The sequence below is a fragment of the Tiliqua scincoides genome, chromosome 3 (assembly GCF_035046505.1).
Source record: "Tiliqua scincoides isolate rTilSci1 chromosome 3, rTilSci1.hap2, whole genome shotgun sequence".
In the NCBI taxonomy this organism is placed as follows: Eukaryota; Metazoa; Chordata; class Lepidosauria; order Squamata; family Scincidae; genus Tiliqua; species Tiliqua scincoides.
The window spans coordinates 34,681,928-34,701,963 of NC_089823.1; the positions used below are offsets into that span (position 1 = coordinate 34,681,928).

Genomic DNA, 20,036 nt, shown 5'->3' on the forward strand with positions numbered 1-20,036 from the left:
TCATTCTAGTCAATGGAGCTAACTCCCAGGAAAGTGCCTAGGATTGCAGCCTAAGAGCCCAGTTCTATGCATGTCTACTCAGAAGTCCACTTTAGTGAATGGGGCTTACTGTGGATAGGATGGCAGCCTCAGGGCCCAATCCTGTGCCTGTCTACTCAGAAGTCAGTCCCATTAGAGTCAATGGGGCTTCCTCCCAGGAAAGTGTGGAGAGGACTGCAGCCTCAGAACCCCTCCTGTGCCTGTCTACTCAGAAGTCAGTCCCATTAGAGGCAGTGGAGCTTCCTCCCAGGAAAGTGTGGAGAGGACTGCAGCCACAGAGCCCTTCTTCTGCCTGTCTACTCAGGCTGCAAGGCTATGACACTTTCCTGGGAGTAAGCCTCATTGAACACAAAGAAACTTACTTCTGAGTAGACATGCTTGGGCTCTCAGGCTGCAAGGCTATGCACCCTTTCCCAGGAGCAAGCCCCATTGAGCACAATGAGACATTCTTCTGAGTAGACATGTCTAGGCTTGCGCTGCAGATTGGCACGGGTGCTGCACCAGCCAGCTTCCTTCCCCTCCTCCTCCGCCAAGCCAGTACCTGGGCGTTCCGTGGGTGCCGCAGCCCGTCTCCCTGGCTGTCCATCCTCCTCCTCGGCATCGGCGCGTGTCCCCCACGCCCTCCACCGGCTTGGAAGTTGCGCGGGGAAGCAGAGCGCGTGGGGAGGGGAGGCGGGCTGGGCTCAGGCGAGAGCTTGGAGATCGGGGCAGGAGGGGGTCGTTGTGTGGTCAGGCAGGGGCCAGGCACCCACCCACCCTGCACCCCCCAGCACCCACCCAGCGAATGCCTCTATTTTGCTCCCCCCCTCCTGGAATGCCTCCAAAGGGGAGGGGCCCCTGCAAAAAGGTGCCGGAACTCCGTCCCCCCCCGCGTTCCATTAGAAAAAAAGCCCTGTATAAGCCTATGCACATAATTTTCCTGTGCAACTATTGATCTAATTGACCAAATATTTAGAAGTTCCACATGTGTAATTCTTGGACCATTATTTTTATAAAGGATCAGTGGCATCACTTGGTTTTGCATCTCCTGGTACAGGAGGCTGGCGCGTCAGCCCCATGATGGACCTTCTCCCATGCAGTGGGCAGGGCAATGCCGTGGGCAGGTGTGACAATGCACCATTACCCCACCCAGCTGGTTTTTTAGCTATAACTTTTGATAGACTAGAGATATTTCAATGTGGTTTGTTTCATTGCATTCCGCATGAAATCATACTTCTAATGACATATAAGATGATAGTATTATTCAAAAATACCAAGATTTTAAAAATTTAAAATTTTTTTTGTGTGTCACCCCGCCCCATGTGCATTGCCCAGTGCAGCCTGCCCCTCCCCCCAGTGACGCCACTGTAAAGGATGGGAGGCTTTGAAGTTGTGCTGGATTGTATTTACTTGGCATGCTGTTTTTAATAAAGAAAATAGAAACTTTGCCTGATGTGTAATTGTTTTCCCTGGATGTGCCATAGCACAGCATTCCTATTTCCTACCTTTAATAATCTAGAGCCCTTTGAAACTCTTTATTGTGCTATTAGATTTCAGCTGTTGCAAGTTAAGCTAGGTCACACCTGTGATTTTTAAAGTAAAAACAGCTCTAGGGGCAGTAGAATAGGGAGACAGTAGGATAGGATAGGTACAAACAATATTGCTATCTTATATGATCCAAATGTAGTTCCAAAGACCAAAAAGCTGGCTTTTTTTTTCCCCTCAAAGCTATAAATATTTCACAGGGGATAGGATTCTCAAGATTCTAAGTTCTCAAGATGCCCTACTCTCTGCTAGATTTTGGGCTTTGTATGCCCTCATGCTATTTGTTCAGAAAGAAAGGGGAAGAGGATCTCTCTCATACACACATTAATCATAGCATGTAATACGTGAAGATAAATCTGAGGATGAGAAAGGTGGTACAATATATAAATTCACAAATAAATAAATAATAAACATGTAATTTGGCCCACAGTTTCAGGCAAGCTTTTGAATTCTCCAGAACTTGCATTGTGAAACTGGCAGAGCAGGTGAGGCTATGTCCATCAAGGGTTAAACAAGCTGCTATGTGGAGGAAGAGCACTGCTGCCCAATCACCATTATAGCCATACCCCTTGGCATCTATAAACCAGGCAGCAGCCTCTATGGTCTCCAAAAAGATTGAGAAACACTGAGCTAGACATATTGTAAGAGCCCAGAAGTTTGGAGTTGAAAATGAAGTTTAGGAAGAGTATTACAAACTTAATTACTGGCATATTCACAACTGCTACACACTGATTCAGGATGCATGCTAAGCTTCTCCAACAAAGAATAATGGCTGTTCCCCTTTTTTAGACAATATACAGTAAAATCTAAAATAGAAAAACAGGTACTCTTTACATTCCCAGCGCTAATTAAAGTGCACAAGAACCCAATCCTATGCATGTTTACTCAGAAATAAGCTCCATTATATTCAATGGGGATTACTCCCTGGTAAGTATGGATAGGACTGCAGGCTGTGGTGGAGCGGCAGTCACTGGCACCTTCTCAAGGTATGGGAACATGTGTTCCCTTACCACAGAGCTGCACTGTGGCTACACTGGAGCTGGAAAGTCAGATAGGATTGGGCCCTTGGTCTCTCCAAGAGCATTGAAGGTCTTTTACCGAAACAAATGTGATAACAGCAATGGTGCTTTCCTTGATAACAGTCTGCTTGTGTTTAAAAGTGCTGCAACATAATTCTAAAATCCTGGTATAAAAACTAGCATTGTTGTTGAGCTCATGGCTATTTGCATTTCAAACAGATCACCTTCAAAAATATGGCCGGTCGACCCTATAGTATTTATGTGCATGGAGTAACACTTTCAAAGGCAGCAGAAGGAGCTGTTTATCCTTCAGATTCCAAAGGTCAGTTATTAATATTTCTTACTTAGATTCTTTTTCTGCTGTTCTTACTGCTCATTCCTATGCATGTCTACTCAAAAATAAGTCACATTGCGTTCAATGGGGCTTACTCCCAGGAAACTGCATAGGATTGCAACCTTATGCATATTTATCTTTCTTGAGTGGCTTTAATAAAACGATAATCCTTCTAGGCGGGCTTCTAAGATAATTACAGAGCATGTAGCAGCCAGACATACTACGAACATGCATGGAAAGCAGGCAGAATTAGCAGGACAGTTAACAGTGGGAGAGGGCATGGAAGTGAGCCTGAGGGCCCAATCCTATCCCACTTTTCAGCACTGATGCAGCCATGCAAACGGGGCATGTGCTGCATCTGGTGGTGAGGGAGCAGTCACAGAGGCCTCCTCAAGGGAAGGGAGCAAATGTTAATTTGGGTGCTGCATTGCAGCTCATTGGTACTAGAAAGTTGGATAAGATTGGGCCCTGATGAGAGTTTCCGTTCTATTGCTCATCTGCTAAATGACAAACTGAGGGTCATGCGTTGTATGAATACAGATGTTGTTCAATAAATTATTCTAGTGTGCAAAAGTAGCTGGGAGGAGAGCAGATCAGGCCTGGGAAGGGGGCGGGTTTGGCAGCAGCCACACTCACCAAATCCTGACCCCCTCCTTGTTGGGCCTGATCGCCTTCATAGGTCAACGCAAACTCGTGCCTTTCATATCACTGGTGCAGGTTCAGGTTGATGCGCCAAGCCAGTAGGACTTATCCTGTGGGAAGATAATAACTGCTCCCTTACCCCAAGGAGACCTCCTGAGGCTGAAACTCCCCTGTAGGATTCTGCAGACGCAGTTTTGGCAGCACTGCATCGTCACACAGGGAATGGCAGTAGATTGGGTTGCAAGTTAGATTCATCCAAAGTCTTCTCACTCTATAGAGTAACTGGCTTCCATTTTCTGTATGATCTTATTCCTTTTATGTTAACTTCAGAGAACAGCACTCATGGTAAAGCAGTCCAACCCGGAGAAACCTACACGTATAAGTGGTCTGTACTTGACACTGATGAACCCACGACAGAGGATGCTGAGTGTGTCACCAGATCTTACCATAGTGCTGTGGATGTTACAAGAGATATTGCCTCTGGACTGATTGGACCCCTTCTGATTTGTAAGCGCAAGGCACTCGACAAGAAGGGGATACAGGTACTATCAGTAATTCAAAAACCACCGTCTAGTAATACCTTTATTAGAGCAGCACGCTTTCAAATTTCCATAATTCTTTGTCAGGCTGGATGTTAAGCAAAGCAAAAGTGTGAGGCCGGGGGAGGGGGATTGGCCATGGTGTTATAATCTTAAAGTCCAACAGTCTTAAGATGTAGTGCAGAAGTTGCTACACCTGCAGACTAAAACTGCTTAGCACCACCAGATGTAAGCTAATGATTTCAGAATGCATGTAGGGTTTCAGGGACAAAGATGTACAGGTAGTGGATTGGGGGGTGCAGTAAACTGGTTGTGGTGGTGAGCCTGCATGCATTTAGTCTTCCTCCACTGCCTACCCTTTGTTGAATAGTCATTCAATGTCCTCCACAGAAGAAGTTCTGTCTTTTGAAGTCAAAAGTATTTGTGATGAACTTCCTTGGCAATTTCCCACTTACATATGTGCTGAGTTGTAAAATGCTATAGTCAATGTTCTCTGTTGGTTCAGTAACATCTATACCATCTCCTGTGTTCTGGCCACTACATAGCAGAGGTTCTCATACATTCAGCACTGGGACCCACTTTTGGTTGGTTGGCAACCTTCAGTTTCGAAAGACTATGGTATATAAGCCTTCCCTTGTTGGCAGCCTTCAGTCTCGAAAGACTATGGTATCGCGGTCTGAATGGTGGTTCTGGAACAGCGTCTAGTGTGGCTGAAAAGGCCAATTCGGGAGCGACAATCCCTTCCACACTGGGAGCAAGTGCAGTATAAGCCTACAGCACCCGGTATTCCCAGGCAGTCTCCCATCCAAGTACTAACCAGGCCTGACCCTGCTTAGTTTCCGAGTTCAGATGAGAGCGGGCATCTACAAGGTAACAGACCCACTTTTAAAAAATGAGTATCTGTCAGGACCCGCTGGATGTGATGTCATGACCGGAAGTGACATCATCAGGCAGGAAAATTTTTAACAATCCTAGGCTGCAATCCTACCGACACTTAACCAGGAGTAAGTCCCACTGGCTATCATTGTAAAAAGATTATACGTAGTAGCTTGTTAAAAGTATAAGTCTGTACAGGTACCCAAATACAGTCACATACCATGGTAGCATCAAGTCTAATATATTAAAAATAAATATTGAAATGAATGGGGACCCACCTGAAATTGGCTTGCGACCCACCTAGTGGGTCCCAAGCCACAGTTTGAGAAACACTGCCACGTACAATTAAGTCCAGGGTCATCCTAGCACATTTTGCTGCCTGAAACTACACCTCATGCTCCTTTCTTCCTTCTCCTTTTCCTTTCTTTCTGTTAAAATCACGCTGCCATTGTTTTCTTTCTTCCAAATCTCTCCCCTTTCTTTCACTTTCCATGAAATCATTGCCTCTTCCTTTATATCTTCCTATATATCTTTACATCTGCCTAGGGGAGCAGATAAACATTTCCATTTGTTTCTCTCTGTCTATATATGTAAGAATACTATGCAATTTGTGAGTATGTAAGTGAGTGGAACAACAGCCCCTAGTATGGAAGTGCTACTGGCATGGGTGGGAAATGCCAGAAAAGAAGTTACTCAGAAGCTGATGTAGGTCAACAGCAAGAATAAACTTTTTCTAGTTAATTTAGATTAGGATCCAATAAACAAATAAAAAGCAAAGTTCAAACTAGGACAAAAACCCTAAAACAACATGAGGGGATAGAAGACAATCTCATCCAGCTGGCCCTAACTAGACTTGTTTCCCTACCAGCCAAGATTCAGACTGATGCAAAGTCCATCCAGGTCTGAGTCCAGTACTTAGGATCTATGTCCAGGTAGTGTCACTTCTCTCTGAATATTCATCTCCTCTCTTCCTGGCAGGTGCAGCCCACTGAGGCTGTGGCTTCAAGCAGTAGCAGCGGTGTGAGGGAGGAGGCAAGTGGATCACCCTGGCCTGCCCCTCTTTTTTGCTCAAGCAAGCAAGTGGAGGATGGGGGAAGGGTGGCTTATTTTCTCCTCCAGTGCTAATTCCAAAAATTGCAGTAGCAGTGCTGAAGGAGGAAATAAGGGCTGCTACAAAGCAGGAGAGCCATCAGCAAGAGGATCGTTGCCTCCTTGTCTCCTCTACCATCTAGTGCTTCTTTAAAATACACAGCATAGACATAGTAAATGCACTGTCAAAAAGTTATTTCAGAGTGTTTGTAGCAGGTAGCAAGGCAGTGAACTTATTTAAAAATAAAGGTGTGTCTATTCCCAAAACCCGTATCAAAACCCCTATCTCATATCTTTATTTGAGCTCCTGATTGATCCAGTCCTTACTGCTCCTTGAGCTACAGAGAGTGTCCCTGACCTTTTTGGCTGAAATCACATCGGCTCCCACTGGGTCTCTTCCCTGATTCCAGCTAGGGTGGCCTGCAACCAATAGGCTTGGGGAGAACCCCACCTTCTTGGGATGGCCAATTGTTAATATGCCTGTGGTTGGTTCCTCTGCTGCTGGATGGAGTCACCAAACTAACAGCCCAATTCTAAGCTGCCTGGTGCACGGGGCTGCCGCAGTGTTGAAAATGGCGGCCACGGCTTCCTGAGCACAACTGGGCAGCCACTAGTGGCTCCCCAGAAGAAGCGCAATGGGGCTATGCGATTCTGCAGCAAGACTTGGGCTGCTGCAGAATCAAGAGCCTCCATGTCAGGCCACACTGAACTCCACTGGTCCCATCGTCCTCCCCCCGGCTCCCTTCCCCCAGCATGCCTCCTCTCTGCCCTCTCCCCGCTCTACCTTCATCTCCCCCCACCCCAGAATGCCTCCTCCTTGCCTCTCCCATGTATCTACCTGCCTCTCCACAGCATGCTTTATGGCACATTTGCAACAGTGCGCGCCGACGATGAGCTGCTGTGCACTGTTTAGGATTGGTCTCTAAAGCTGTACAATAGTAATTTTTCACCCAATGACACACAAGTTGATGGGGTGAGCACTGCCCATTTGGGAGTTACCTAGTTGCTCAATAAGATGTTTTTTGTCAATTTCATTGTGTAAATGTTTGTGCTGAAGCATCTTAGAGGATAGCTTCTTGGAAAGTTTCGCTTTTAAAATTTGCAAAAATGTAGACTCTGAGATTTCCCCCTCAGTTTCCTCTTTTTTGCCCATGTCTCCCCCTCACTGAAAACAGCCTTACTTATTGTAGTCACCATACTTTGAAGCATGTGATAAAAACATAGGGGATGCTTGGTCAACCGCAATTTGGATTCATGGAATGATTCCTCTTGATTGTATTGCATGTAACCTGATGGCTCCCCTCCCTGGCTCTAGCCAAGGTTGGTTGGTTGCTCTTGGTGACTGGAATCAATTGGTGCTGCTGTCAATCAATCCATGGGTGTCCTCCCTGTTGGAGCTGGGAAGGGGAGCCAACATTTTTGTAGAGGGTTTCCCAGCTTGGGGGAAACCTATTTTCATGGTTAAAAGAATATAAGAATGAGGGGAAAAAATGTCCTGGTGAAAGTTGGCAGCAGTGAATCATATAATGCTTCTGAATCAGGCCCTTTTTTCCCTCAAAAGGGAAAGCCCTCAGGAGGAATATCTCACCCCTTTAAGCATCTGTGGTTCCTGCTGGGATACAAGAAGCCTGCTGAAGGATGATTGGCAGTACGCAAGGAAGACCTACCACAGCTTTTGCCACAAAGAAACCCCCAAATTGTGATAAGATTATGATTGCAAATTCCACAGATGTCACTTACTTATGTGTTTTGGCCCAGAACAACTACATGTCTGGTGCAGGCTAAAATTCTCATTTCTTTCCCCTCCAACCATTTAGAATGCAACATATAAAATATTTACTGAACCAAAAAAATGGAGAAAAGCAAGTACCTTCCTTCACACATGCCTTGATGTTTTGCAGAATATGGCTGATGTAGAGCAGCATGCAGTCTTTGCAGTGTTTGATGAGAACAAGAGCTGGTACTTGGAGGATAACATCAAGGAGTACTGCAGCAATCCCTCTGCTGTGAAGAGAGAGGACCCCAAATTCTACAAGTCTAACATCATGCACAGTAAGTAGGAGATTTGAGCCAACATTTTGTTATGTTTGCAAGAGCCCAACATCAGCATTTCTCAGTACAATAAACAGTGCAATACTTATTTTAAGGATAGTTGTTCATAATACTTGTAAGCTTGATGATGTTGTTCACTACTGTCTTAGACAGAGATCAAAATCTAACGGTTGCATAGAATGAGTGATAGAATTCTGGACTGAACCTTTCAGACTGCAGCAGAGACCATATTTTTGAATGCTTCCTCCCAAATAAAAAATGAATAGAGTGAATTAGCAAATAAGAGAGAGAATTTTAGCATTGCTCTTTCCTTAATGTGTTAATTTACCACATGCAGGGAGTACTTTGCATTTGGCAGCATTTAGAAACATGACCTTCTGTGCACCTTCTCTAAAGTGGCACAGTCTGGAATTCTAGCACCTCTCTTGGCTGTCCTACACCTCTAAAAGCTACATCTCTCTTTGTAGCTTTTGCCCTGTGAGCAAAGATGGGTCAATTTCATTCTTCATGTAACATCAATGAGTCAACAAATGTAATATGCTCCTTGTGGTGCCAATGAAGATAAATGCATTTTTAATTTGGTTTGTTTTAACTTCAGCTCTCAATGGCTATGTATCTGAAGGAACACAGATCTTGGGATTTTGTCAAGAAGAAATTGTTGAATGGCACCTCACCAGTGTAGGTGCACAGGATGAGATCATCCCTGTACATATTTCTGGTCATACTTTTCTGAACAGAGGAAAACATCAAGATATCTTAAATCTTTTCCCCATGAGTGGTGAATCAGCTAGTGTAACCATGGACAATATTGGTGAGTAAAAGAACCATTTACCTACAAAGATATATTTTACTGACACCATGGATGATTTCTGATAAGGTGTTTGTCCCTGTTGCTAGGGTAGAATGGGAAGGGATAGTGGCTTGATCTGGCTATTTTTATCTTTACAGAGAAGATGTCCTTCAAGTATATTTAATATTTGCATAGCATTTTGAGTGTACAAACTGCTTCATGTGTATTACCTTGATGGAATCCTTATAATAACTCTGTAGGCTAGAGCAAGTAAGGCTGGCACACTTTTCTGGGAGTAAGCCCTATGATACTAAGGAACTAATCCTATGCTCCTTGCCTGCCCCATGGCACAGCAGCACTGAAATGGCTGCCACTGTATCTTGCGGGGAAGGAGAAGCAGCCAGAGGTCTTCTCAGGGACAGGGTAAGGGAACATTGGTTCCCTTACCCCGTGTATTGCCTTCATAACCCTGATGGTTCTACTCGGATCTGTGCCAGTTCAATTGCTGGTGTAGAACCTAGGAGACCTGTTTCGGGCTCTGAGGTTCCGGAGGTGGGATAGGATCTACTGGCAGTCCCCACCCCCTCTTGGGCCCGATCTGCCTTCCGGCCCTCCCTTCCTCTACTCAATTTCACCCCCTCCCCACCTTCCTCCTGCTCAGAAAACACCTCCCAAGTGGGGAGCTTACTGTGTGCTGCCTCGCTGTTCCTGCCGCCAGTGGGGAAGCCCAGTGCTTAGTGGCACAAGCCTCCCTGCCCAGTGCCACTCATCTGGCTGCCACCACAATGTACTTTATGGCACATTTGCAACAGCTATTGCCTGGGCAGTGTGCATGAGTGGCACTACCTGAGCTCAGGATCGGGCTGTTAGTTTAGACCTTAAACTAATGGTTTTCTATAGTCAACAGTTTTTGAAACAAGTCTTTATGTTTCTGGACTAAGAGAAAGAAAATTGCAGGTTATTAATTCTTTTCAAACGCACACACACACACACACACACACACACACACACAGATTAGTGCCCAATGGGACTGATACCAGGGCAAAGAAGAAGCCTAAGCAGAAAATTGTGTGACTCCAACATTTGTGACTCCAGCCCACACTTTGGGAAACCCTGGCCTAGATAACATATGTGTCTATGCACATTTCTCAGCTTGTCTCTTGCTGAGCCTGTTGCTTCTTGGCTAAGGTTCTTTTAAAAAAGTATCAAAAACAACATCTGAGCATTCCAACTGTAGGAGAAGTCCCAGAGCTTAGTTCTCCCCTCCCTCAGCTGTCCCTCAACTACTATATACCTCTACTCCCACCATTTGAGAGCCATGGAATGTACAGTTCAGGTGTACAGACAGGGTTTGTCTTTGTTTGACAATGAGTATATAGTATGCATTGTTCTTCAATTACAGGAACCTGGCTTCTAGGAACCTGGGACTCCCGTGAGATGAGCAATGGCATGAGACTGAAGTTTAGAGATGTCCAATGTGATCATGATTACCAGCAATATGATGATGTGGATTATGATGGTGTACTTTACCATTATGTCAGGATTACCACTGAGAAACCTAAAGCTGTGCCATTGAAAGCAGAGCAACAGAAAAATGAAAGGGCCGTAAGCCCAGACAGTGGAATGGAAGACTATGATTATCAGGATTCCATGGCAGCAAGTTTGGGGTTTCAGGACCCAGCAGGTAGCAAAGATGTTACAAGGAATGAGGATGATGATTACCAAGATACTATGGCTACAATGCTGGGACTTCGAACATTTAATGGGTCAGCTGCTGTGGAAGAAGAGCAAAATCTCACTGCTCTTGCCTTACAAGATACTTACAACATAAGCTCCTTGAGTGGCGTTGATGTAACAGTGATCCCAGTTCTTAAGTTCACAAATGTCAGTGAAACCTTGCATAGCGTTAAACTGCTGGAAACTCAAGCTACCACTACTGTCCCCATTGCAGTTGAGTCACTCCTTCCCAATTACACATCTCTGGCAGGAGAGCTGACTTTTTCAGATATAACAGCAGCTACTACCTTATTATTTGAACAAGGCCAGAGTGACCATGAAGAGAATGCTACCTATATCTCAGATAATTATAACCAAACGCTTGAAGCTAAATCTCTGAGAAGTGATGAGAGAAGACAGAGTAACGATACAGCAGAACTGGTGGGTGCCAGAGTAGAAGGGCCCACTTCTGTAGTGCCCTATGAAGAAGAGGGTCAAGCAGAAGATGCAGTTGGAGAAGGTGGAATGGATGGCACTTTGGATGGAAACCGTGAACGCCGAGCTCTGCTGGAGGCAAAATTGCATGCCCTTAGAGAGATATTTGCCCTTTTGTTTCATGTACAGCAAAAGAGAAATCTTTCTTGTCTAGGCAACACCACTTCAAACCTTGCCTTTCTTGCCATTCCTCGTGTAGAAAACATCTCCAGCTTAGATAACTTAGAAACAGATATCTTTGCATATTACTATGATGAGACAGAAGAGCAAGCAAGTACTGAGCTTCCCATGCTTTTGACCAATTTAACTTTGACAACAGGAGAGACAGCAGAAAACAGTAGTTCAAAACCACTCAACGCTTCTGAACAAGAGTCATCAGAAGTTCAGCAACATGACAATATGATGCTGAGAGGTGTTTTAATACCTACTCTCATTCCAAAGAGAGAAAAAAAGACTTGGAAAGCTTCCCTTCGCAAGAGACAAAAATGTCTCTCTGCAAAAACAGATCTTGAATGGAATGTTGTCTCTGAGGAAAGTGATATCAAAGGAGCAGATCTTTCTTGGACTGTTGACAATGAATTACAGAACAACTCCAAAAATGCCACAATGTATCCAGAAGATACCATGCCCACTAATAAAAGAAACCATAGAACATATAAAGGTGACTCCCAGCTTGAGCTTGACAAGCCGGAAGTGAACAACAACCAAGAAGTCCTGAATGAGAATTGCACTATTAGTTCATCTGGGGTGTTCTTGAAGATCAAACGCAAGAAGAAAACAGGTGCCTTGGCACCCAGAACACATAGGCCTTTAGAAACACCTAAAGAGCTCAAACATACCGAAGACTCTGTTAAAGCCAACTACACAATGCTGCTGAATAAGACCAGTCACAGTCTGACACAAAACCAGCATGAACCATTTGTCCGGATAGGCCTTCCCATTGAAAATGGGGTCTTTCATGAATATGACATAGAAAACTTGGACAGTGAACAGACTTCCAGTGGTTCATTTGAATATCAGAAAGTGCACTATGACAACCCATACACAACAGATTCCCGACTAGATGTTACTACCTTGCGTAACCCTGATGACATTGCGGTGCGCTACCTGCGCACTTTCAGCAAAGGAAACTTAAGGAGATACTATATTGCAGCTGAAGAAGTTTTGTGGGACTATGCAGCACTTCGAAAAAGGTTTGATTGCATAATTTCTCTTATTTGTTTTTCAGTTTTCATGTATTTTGATACAAGTTAACAAAAGAATAGGGAGTTGGGGTGGATATAGAGGGATTTCCACAGGGACCATGAATTAAAGACCAAAAATGGTGATAAACAACAGAATTCGAATCATACTTACTCAAAAGAAAGTTCTACCATGTTCAATGAAGCTTACTCCAAGAAAAGAATGCATAGGACTACAAGTCTAGCAGCCCAATCCTAACCTCCTCCCCTGCTGGTGTAACTAGCATGTGCTGGTAGAGGCTACTTTATGGCAGTCGCAGAGCAGCTTCCACTGCTGCATGCTGGCGGACCCATGGAGACCCACTAGAGCAGGTAAGCCCATGCAGGGGGTTGAAGGGAGGTGGGGAGGGGGTTGAACTGCGCAGGGTTGGGTGGAATGGGGGTGAGGGTAGGCAGAACGGACCGGTGACAGGGGCAGGGAAGAGGGTAGATCAGGCCTCGGAGAGGGGTAGGATTGGTGGCAGCAGCGCATGCCACATCTTGACCTTCTTGGGCCTGATCCACCTTGCAAGATCAATGTGTACTTGTGGCAGTGTGATCAAGCAGCAATAGTCTGAGTTGACCTACAGTGGCTACTGGGCCTTATCCCAGAGCAAGGAGACAAAAGTCCCCAGTGAGATTCAATGGTAATGGTGCTGGCACTGCTGCATCGTGCACAGGGATTTAGATAGAATTGGGCTGTAAGGCTATAAGGCTGCAATCCTGTACAAACTTATCTGGGAGTAAATCCTATCAAACACTGCGGGGATTGAGTAGAAATGCATAGGATTTCACAGTAGGTCAGTCTCCAACAAACAATGTGCATGTTTCTGTGAAGGCCAACCATATATCGATGAAGGCCTTTTCTTGCTCATCTTTTTATACTGAATTGATCCAAATAGGGCCAAGGAATGCAGGCATGAGATCCATTGTTGGGATAAAAGTTTAAATTTTGTAATCTTTTTGGCAGTGAGTTATTGCACTTTGATCACCTCCTAATTCCATGTGGCTGGCTTAATTGAAATAATACTGGGACCAAACTAGAAAAGCAGTTGGAGATGGTGGTTGGATCACTTGTCCCTCCCTTTGAATTTTGTAAATAGCAGCCACTGGGTGGGATAGATTTAAATCCAGGCAATGCTGCAGAAGCAGGGCTTCTTAAACTTCCTTCATTTTATGGATGAAATTCCATTGTCTCTTCCTCCCTCCCCTGCTAGTTACCCAGTTTTTCCCCCCTTAGCTTCAGTCACGTATCTAGAGGGGGGCAAAACAGTAAGTGCTGCAGGTGCCACAATGTGCTATATAAGTGACCCCTCCCACTCACCATTGGAGCCATTCCAGGCAGTGACAGCAATGCACAGGAGATGCTGTTTGGTTCAGCAAGTGCCTGTGCATTGCTGTCACTGCCCAGAATGAATCTGTGAGTGGGAGGGGCCATTTACATGAAGCATTGCAGCGCCTGCAGAACTTACTGTTTAGCCCTACCTCTAGTCACACTACTACATGTCTTCACAATTTCCATTTTTCATCTGTAACTGCACTGAAACAAGTTTTCTGGTTCCTACTGTATAAATGCAGAAGATCCAGACTAGGCATGACATTAATCATATTTTTGAATAGCCTCCTTGGGACTGGCCATGTCTCCTTCTGTACAGAGAGCAGTAACCGGGACCCCAATCTGAGTAGGGATCATGGTGCAGGGAAGAGGAGTTTTTTAAACCTTTCCCTCTATGCCATTTTCGTGCTGACAATTTTCGTGCTCTCCCCTAACTTTTATTTGAACAAATAAACAACAAATTTTGTATAAATTTTAGAATTGGGATTATCTATAGCTTTAGAGGACAATTTTCAGTAGGTGGTAGTATGGGGAAATGGTATAAAATTTTACCCCTACCGAAAGTAATAGCTTAATTTACAGTTTGTTGTTTTACATCTTCTCAGTACAATGAAAACCGATCCAGCAAGTACACGCTATACTAAAGTGATTTTCCGAAGTTACCAAGATGATACTTTTAGGACACCTGACGTTGGAGGAGAATATGAAGAACATCTGGGCATTCTAGGTCCTGTAATTAGAGCTGAGGTGGATGATGTAATCCAGGTAAATTCACATTTCCAGTGTTTGAATAATGGGGATTGGTTTTTTGTTTTTGAATAAGGTGAAAATGTGTTAACTTTTAAGGATGGATTTATTTTGGTTTGAATATGAAGCAAATAATGAGTTTCATTAAAAGGTTCTGTGTCTTTTAATTACATTTTAAAATGGAATTAGGTAAAGTTATAATTATATCATTGTTTTGAAGACAACCTGGACAATCGTCATTAGTGTGTTTTGAATGAAACAATCTTTTATGACCCTCTAACAGGGTGTCCAGATAAACCTGAACACAAAAATCAGTTCAGGACATTTTTTTCCAATGGAGCAGAATTCAACTTGAATGGAAAAGTTGACTTTTCCAGTCGAACTCCTATATCCAAAAAAGTAGTAACCAGGTCCAAATAAGTGTCTTGATAATGAAGCATTTAATTTACCACTGTGTTATTGGTTTATTTTCCTGGTTTTTATCCTGATGTATGTAATTTGTTTGTAAAAAAAAGTTTAAAATTCAAAAATAGTTTTAAAAATTAATATTTTTTCCTAGGTTAAGCAGTTATCATGGCATTCATTCTATACAATGGCACTGCAAGCAAAAGAGTCTGAAATTATCCTGCTTGAAATGTATCAAAATTGATTCAAAACCAGGTCAAAGTGTCTGAACTGGAACTGAATCTCCAAATAAAAAACATGACTGGACTGGAACTGAACCCAAATTTTAAATTGTTCAACTCCCAGCTAGCTAATAGGGAGTTACACCAACCCTAGAGATGCCACCGCATTTGGGCTGTGCATATGATATTGTAATTTATTCTGTACAGTCTGGTAGAGGAGGAGATCTATCATGGGGGTGACACAATGAGTTCTCGCACCAGGTGACATAAACCCTAGTGATACCTCTGATGTGACATTTTCTTGCAAGCAACCTTATAAGGCAAAAAAGTATTATTCCCATATTGCTGTTGGGGAATGGAGAAGGGAGCAGTTTACTTTAAGGCCATCTTATGAGGTCATGGCAGAAGTGAGGTTCAAATAATAGAAACCTTGATTCATAGCTCATTATTTTAACCACGCCAGCCAGCCAGCCAGCTGTACACAAATGAGTGCATCAAAAAATGTCATTTCAAGAATTATACTCTACTCTTATCTTCTGCTTAAAAATAATATGTGAAGATTCCATATGACAAAGGTCTCCAGCATCTGACATAGTACTCTACAAAACGTGAATCCAAGGGAACTTCATAGAACTTTTAGCTGTTTGGGGGAAGGGTGTTTCCTCACCTCTGTCACCATCTGTTTAACCTTCTAGGTTCTGTTTAAAAACAAAGCCTCCAGGCCATATTCTCTCCATGCCCACGGACTGTCTTATGAGAAGTCTTCTGAAGGGAGGAGCTATAATGATGGATCTCCAGAATGGTTCAAAACAGATGATGCAATCAAACCAAATAGCAGCTATACATATGTCTGGCACGCAACCAAACGGTCTGGACCTAGTAAGCAAGATCGGAGAATATGTAGGTTGTGGGCTTATTACTCAGCTGTAAACCCGGTAAGGCAATCTTATAACAAACTGCTCCCTCCTTAGAGGGTTTTTGGTGGGGCCTAAAGACATCCAGGTCAAGGCCTTTTTCATATTGGATATACTGGTTAGATTTATGTGTCTGCCCCCACTCCCTGTTGTTACTAATTGCAGCTGGTATGTGATTTTTGTTTTTGGTCTTTAATATGATATTCTAATGTAGATTTTTAGGAGATTTTAATTAAAGATTTTTTTTTATGTTTATAGTGTTTTACTGTGACTTTGGGCCCAATCCTGTGGTCTGCACCGCGCCTCTGCAGCGCGGACTACAGTTGCAAACGTGCCGTAAGGATATGGCATACATACATACGCCATATGTACGCCATACATAACCCCTGCTAATTGGGTAAGAGGCACTTTTTGAAGTGGGTGCTCCTTTTTTAGCAGGGGGAGAGTAACTGGCCCATCTCACCCCAGCAGTGTCTGTTATGGTGGCTGTCTGCTGGTATTCTTTTGCATCTTTTTAGATTGTGAGCCCTTTTGGGACAGGGAGCCATTTAGTTATTTGATTTTTCTCTGTAAACCGCTTTGTGAACTTTAGTTGAAAAGCGGTATAGAAATACTGTTAATAATAATAATACATATCCCGCGGTAGCACGGGAGGCTCTGGATCTGGCAGGAGCCCGCCAGGAAGCTGCTGGTTTCCGCAGCTCCGGGCAGCTCAGGATTGGGCTGTTTGTTAGCCACTTTGAATAGTGGGAGATAAAGTGGGGTATAAATATAATTCTGTGGCCTTCTGGAAACTGATTCTTGCTTCAGCCTCAATGAAGACCATGTTTACTGATTTGTCTCCCTGTTTCATATGCATTCAGCCTTACAGCTATTTCTTGAATTTGAGATGTCCTGCATGAGGAGTCCATGACCATGCTATAAGTTTCATGAACTTTATTGGTGTGTCTTCGCATCAGAATGAATCAGACCAATATTTTCAAAACAGTCACTTTTAACCTTAGCACTTTGTTTCTAGTAAACACTGATTTTGAGACCCTCTTCTGTCATTCATTATTTTTCAGGAAAAAGACATACACTCTGGCTTGATTGGGCCAATCTTGGTTTGTCAAAAAGGAATGCTTGACATGTTCGACAGACCAATAGATACACGGGCATTTATCCTGCTTTTTATGGTCTTTAATGAGGAGAAAAGTTGGTATTTTGATAAACATGCCAAGAAGACTCGCACTCAGAAAATCTCAGGACCCCAAAGACGCCATACATATCCTGGTATAGATGAATTCCTTCCTTCCTCTATGATAGAAGTGTGCTACCAGTAGTGAAAATAACTACAAGTTTAATGAGACAATGGCAGGCATGTTTGCTCAATGCTAAGCACTAGGTGCTGTGTCCATTCTCCTTTTCCTTCAGAGATGCATCTTAAATGCTAAAGGCCATGAAGCATTTAACCATTTTTAGACAACTATAGTGAAACTTTCTGCATAAAAAATGTTTTGATTACCAAAGGACATGCTGTGTTTCTTTGATCTCTGATAGTTGTGTTTTTCCCTTTCAGCTATTAATGGGATCTCATATGACTTGCCAGGATTGTTGATGTATAAGAATGAGGAAGTTCATTGGCATATGCTGAACATGGGTGGGCCAAAAGATATCCATGCCATTAATTTTCATGGTCAAACATTTGTAGAGCAGGAAATAGAAGAACATCAGCTTGGTGTCTACCCTCTTTTCCCTGGTAAATATTACTAGATGTTATTAGAATGATCTGAAGTCACTTCAGCATTGTAGACAAGAGCATTTAATTATCTATTAGTAATAGCAGAACTGATCATAGCATTGAACTGATATTTTTTTTAAAAACCTGGTTTTAAACTGCAGGGAAAAAAAACACCAACAACCAAATAGACTATTAATCTCACAATGAGCAATATAAAAATTTGATTGGTGTGTAGAAAGTGTATCGTTCACAAATCCCAATGCATGTTGGCCAAATATAGCACTGACACTGATACAAGTTTGCTGTATCATGCACCTTTCAACCATGCCTCTACTCATATTAACTAGCGCTTTCCAATATGAGGGTGTTTGGATCATGGTTTCTAATTCCTGCTAACAAAGGATACTAACAACAGTGTCTTGTAGTGTTTTAAAGACCACCAATTAATTTCAGCATAACCTTTCATGGACTTTAAGTGTGAAGTAAAATCTTCACTGAGCAGGTACACACACACACAGATAGAGAAGTCCAACGTGGCTACTCCTGGAAGACAGTAACAAAAATTAGAGGAGACTTCTCCACCCACAAGAAGTTGCTAGCTCATTAGCAGCTAACTGACCATACAGCAGCGGATCTAGTGCTGGGCAAATGGGACAAATTCCCTGGACGCTGAGCCAGCATGCCTCTAGGACCATGCAGGAAGCTTCCCTGAGACTCCCGATGTGGTCAAAAACTGCACTTCCAGTTTTCCAGATGTGCAGTTTAAGACTGCAGGGAAGCCTCACAAGGCTTCTCCATTTGGCTCTAAAGTCACACTAAAAGGTAGGAGGGCTGCTTTGTGTGCGGGGCAGCCTGCTCTTTCGCAGGGGGCAGCTTTGCGGAACTTTGCTCTGGGAGCGAGGAGGAGGAAGTCCACTACTGTGATCATGTTATTTCAAAAATTGCCAGCATAAATTAGGCTTCAAGTATTAATGTGCAAATTAGTCTATTTCAAAAATGCATAAATTGAGAGGTGCCTTATGTCAAACAAAAAACACACCTCTACTGCCTCTTTGCTTTCGAGGTTCATTCCGTACAATTGAAATGAAGCCACCAAAAGTTGGTATATGGCTTGTGGATACAGAAGTTGGTGAATATCAAGAAGCCGGAATGCAGGCCTCCTTCACTGTGATAGATACAGGTAACACATGTGCATTACATTGTGCATTGACAAGCACATTACTTCAGGGATACTGTGTCCCCTTCACCAAAACCTGCAAGTGATGTGTACCTGCCAAAGAAAATTAGTCATGACTAAGTGCCATCCAGATGAACTTACAATGGAAATGGATAAAAGAGAGGAAGAAATTAGATGTTTGGAAGAGGAATTAGCAGTAAGAGCTCATAGGAAGGAGGAACAAGGTTTGGCAGCAATGGGAATGGCCATGTAATTGGGAGTGCAATCCTAACTCCCAGGTTAGGCTGGTACAAGTCACTTGTGCCAACCTGGGGGTGTTGCAAATGTACTGTAAGACACATTTGCACTGACTGTAGAGTTGGGGAGGCCAGCGCAAGGAGTTGCACTGACCTCCCTGAACTGGATCTGGACTTGGTGGGGTAAGTTTGTGTTGGCTGAGTTCAACTGACACAGGGGTCGGGGGGGGGGATGGGGATGGTGGGGAAGAGGCATTTTGGGGTGGGGGAAGGGTGGGGGAAGGACGGGCAATCCTGGGGACAGGTGGGCAGGGAGCGGGAGACAGGGCCAGGATCCAGCAGTTATGCCGGATCCTGACCCCGTTCCCAAGTGGGGCGGAGCAGCCTCTGGCTGTTCTGGTCTACTCAGATTTGCGCCATCCCCTGAGGTGGCTCAGATCTGAGTAGACCCATTGGGGCCAGTGCTGCGCAACATGTGGTAAGGGGAGAGTTTTCCCTTTGCCTTAGGTTGTGCTGATTCTGGCCCCAAATTTGTGCTAGATGCAGCGCAGGCCCCCTGGCCTTCCAGCTCCAGCACAAGTTAGGATTGCGCTCCAAGAAGTTTCTCCTTCTGATCACTGGAAGTTTCAATTAGACTTCTTTTCTTTTCAGCAGAAATTGTTATATACCTGGTTACAGAACTCCTGTATAGGCACCACAGAAGTTGATGTGTATGAGTGCACTTGGTATGCCAGGAGAACCTGTTAGGAATAGTATGGCAGGAATTTTTCCCGTTTTGGCCACACTGAAAAGAACGCAGGGAGCTATGGAAGAATGCAAATGTGCAAAGCTCCCATTAATTTCACATAGCTTTTTCACAGGTGACATAGTCACAGAAGTCACAGAAAATGTGGACTATGCTTGATAAATTCTGTTTACCTTTCCAGATGTGCTCTTCTTGCACAA

At 43.8% G+C, this 20,036-nt stretch overlaps 1 protein-coding gene across 1 annotated transcript in view; it reads left to right on the forward strand.

The window, feature by feature from the left end:
• Positions 1 to 20,036, forward strand: part of F5 (coagulation factor V) — a 45,494-nt gene that overhangs the window by 18,449 nt on the left and 7,009 nt on the right. Inside the window, exons 9-18 of the mRNA XM_066621262.1 lie at positions 2,802 to 2,904; positions 3,889 to 4,100; positions 7,964 to 8,114; positions 8,713 to 8,925; positions 10,307 to 12,308; positions 14,277 to 14,436; positions 15,740 to 15,979; positions 17,023 to 17,230; positions 17,517 to 17,696; positions 18,742 to 18,858. Of these exons, the coding sequence (XP_066477359.1) occupies positions 2,802 to 2,904; positions 3,889 to 4,100; positions 7,964 to 8,114; positions 8,713 to 8,925; positions 10,307 to 12,308; positions 14,277 to 14,436; positions 15,740 to 15,979; positions 17,023 to 17,230; positions 17,517 to 17,696; positions 18,742 to 18,858 (3,586 nt within the window). The remainder of the gene's footprint in view (positions 1 to 2,801; positions 2,905 to 3,888; positions 4,101 to 7,963; positions 8,115 to 8,712; positions 8,926 to 10,306; positions 12,309 to 14,276; positions 14,437 to 15,739; positions 15,980 to 17,022; positions 17,231 to 17,516; positions 17,697 to 18,741; positions 18,859 to 20,036) is intronic.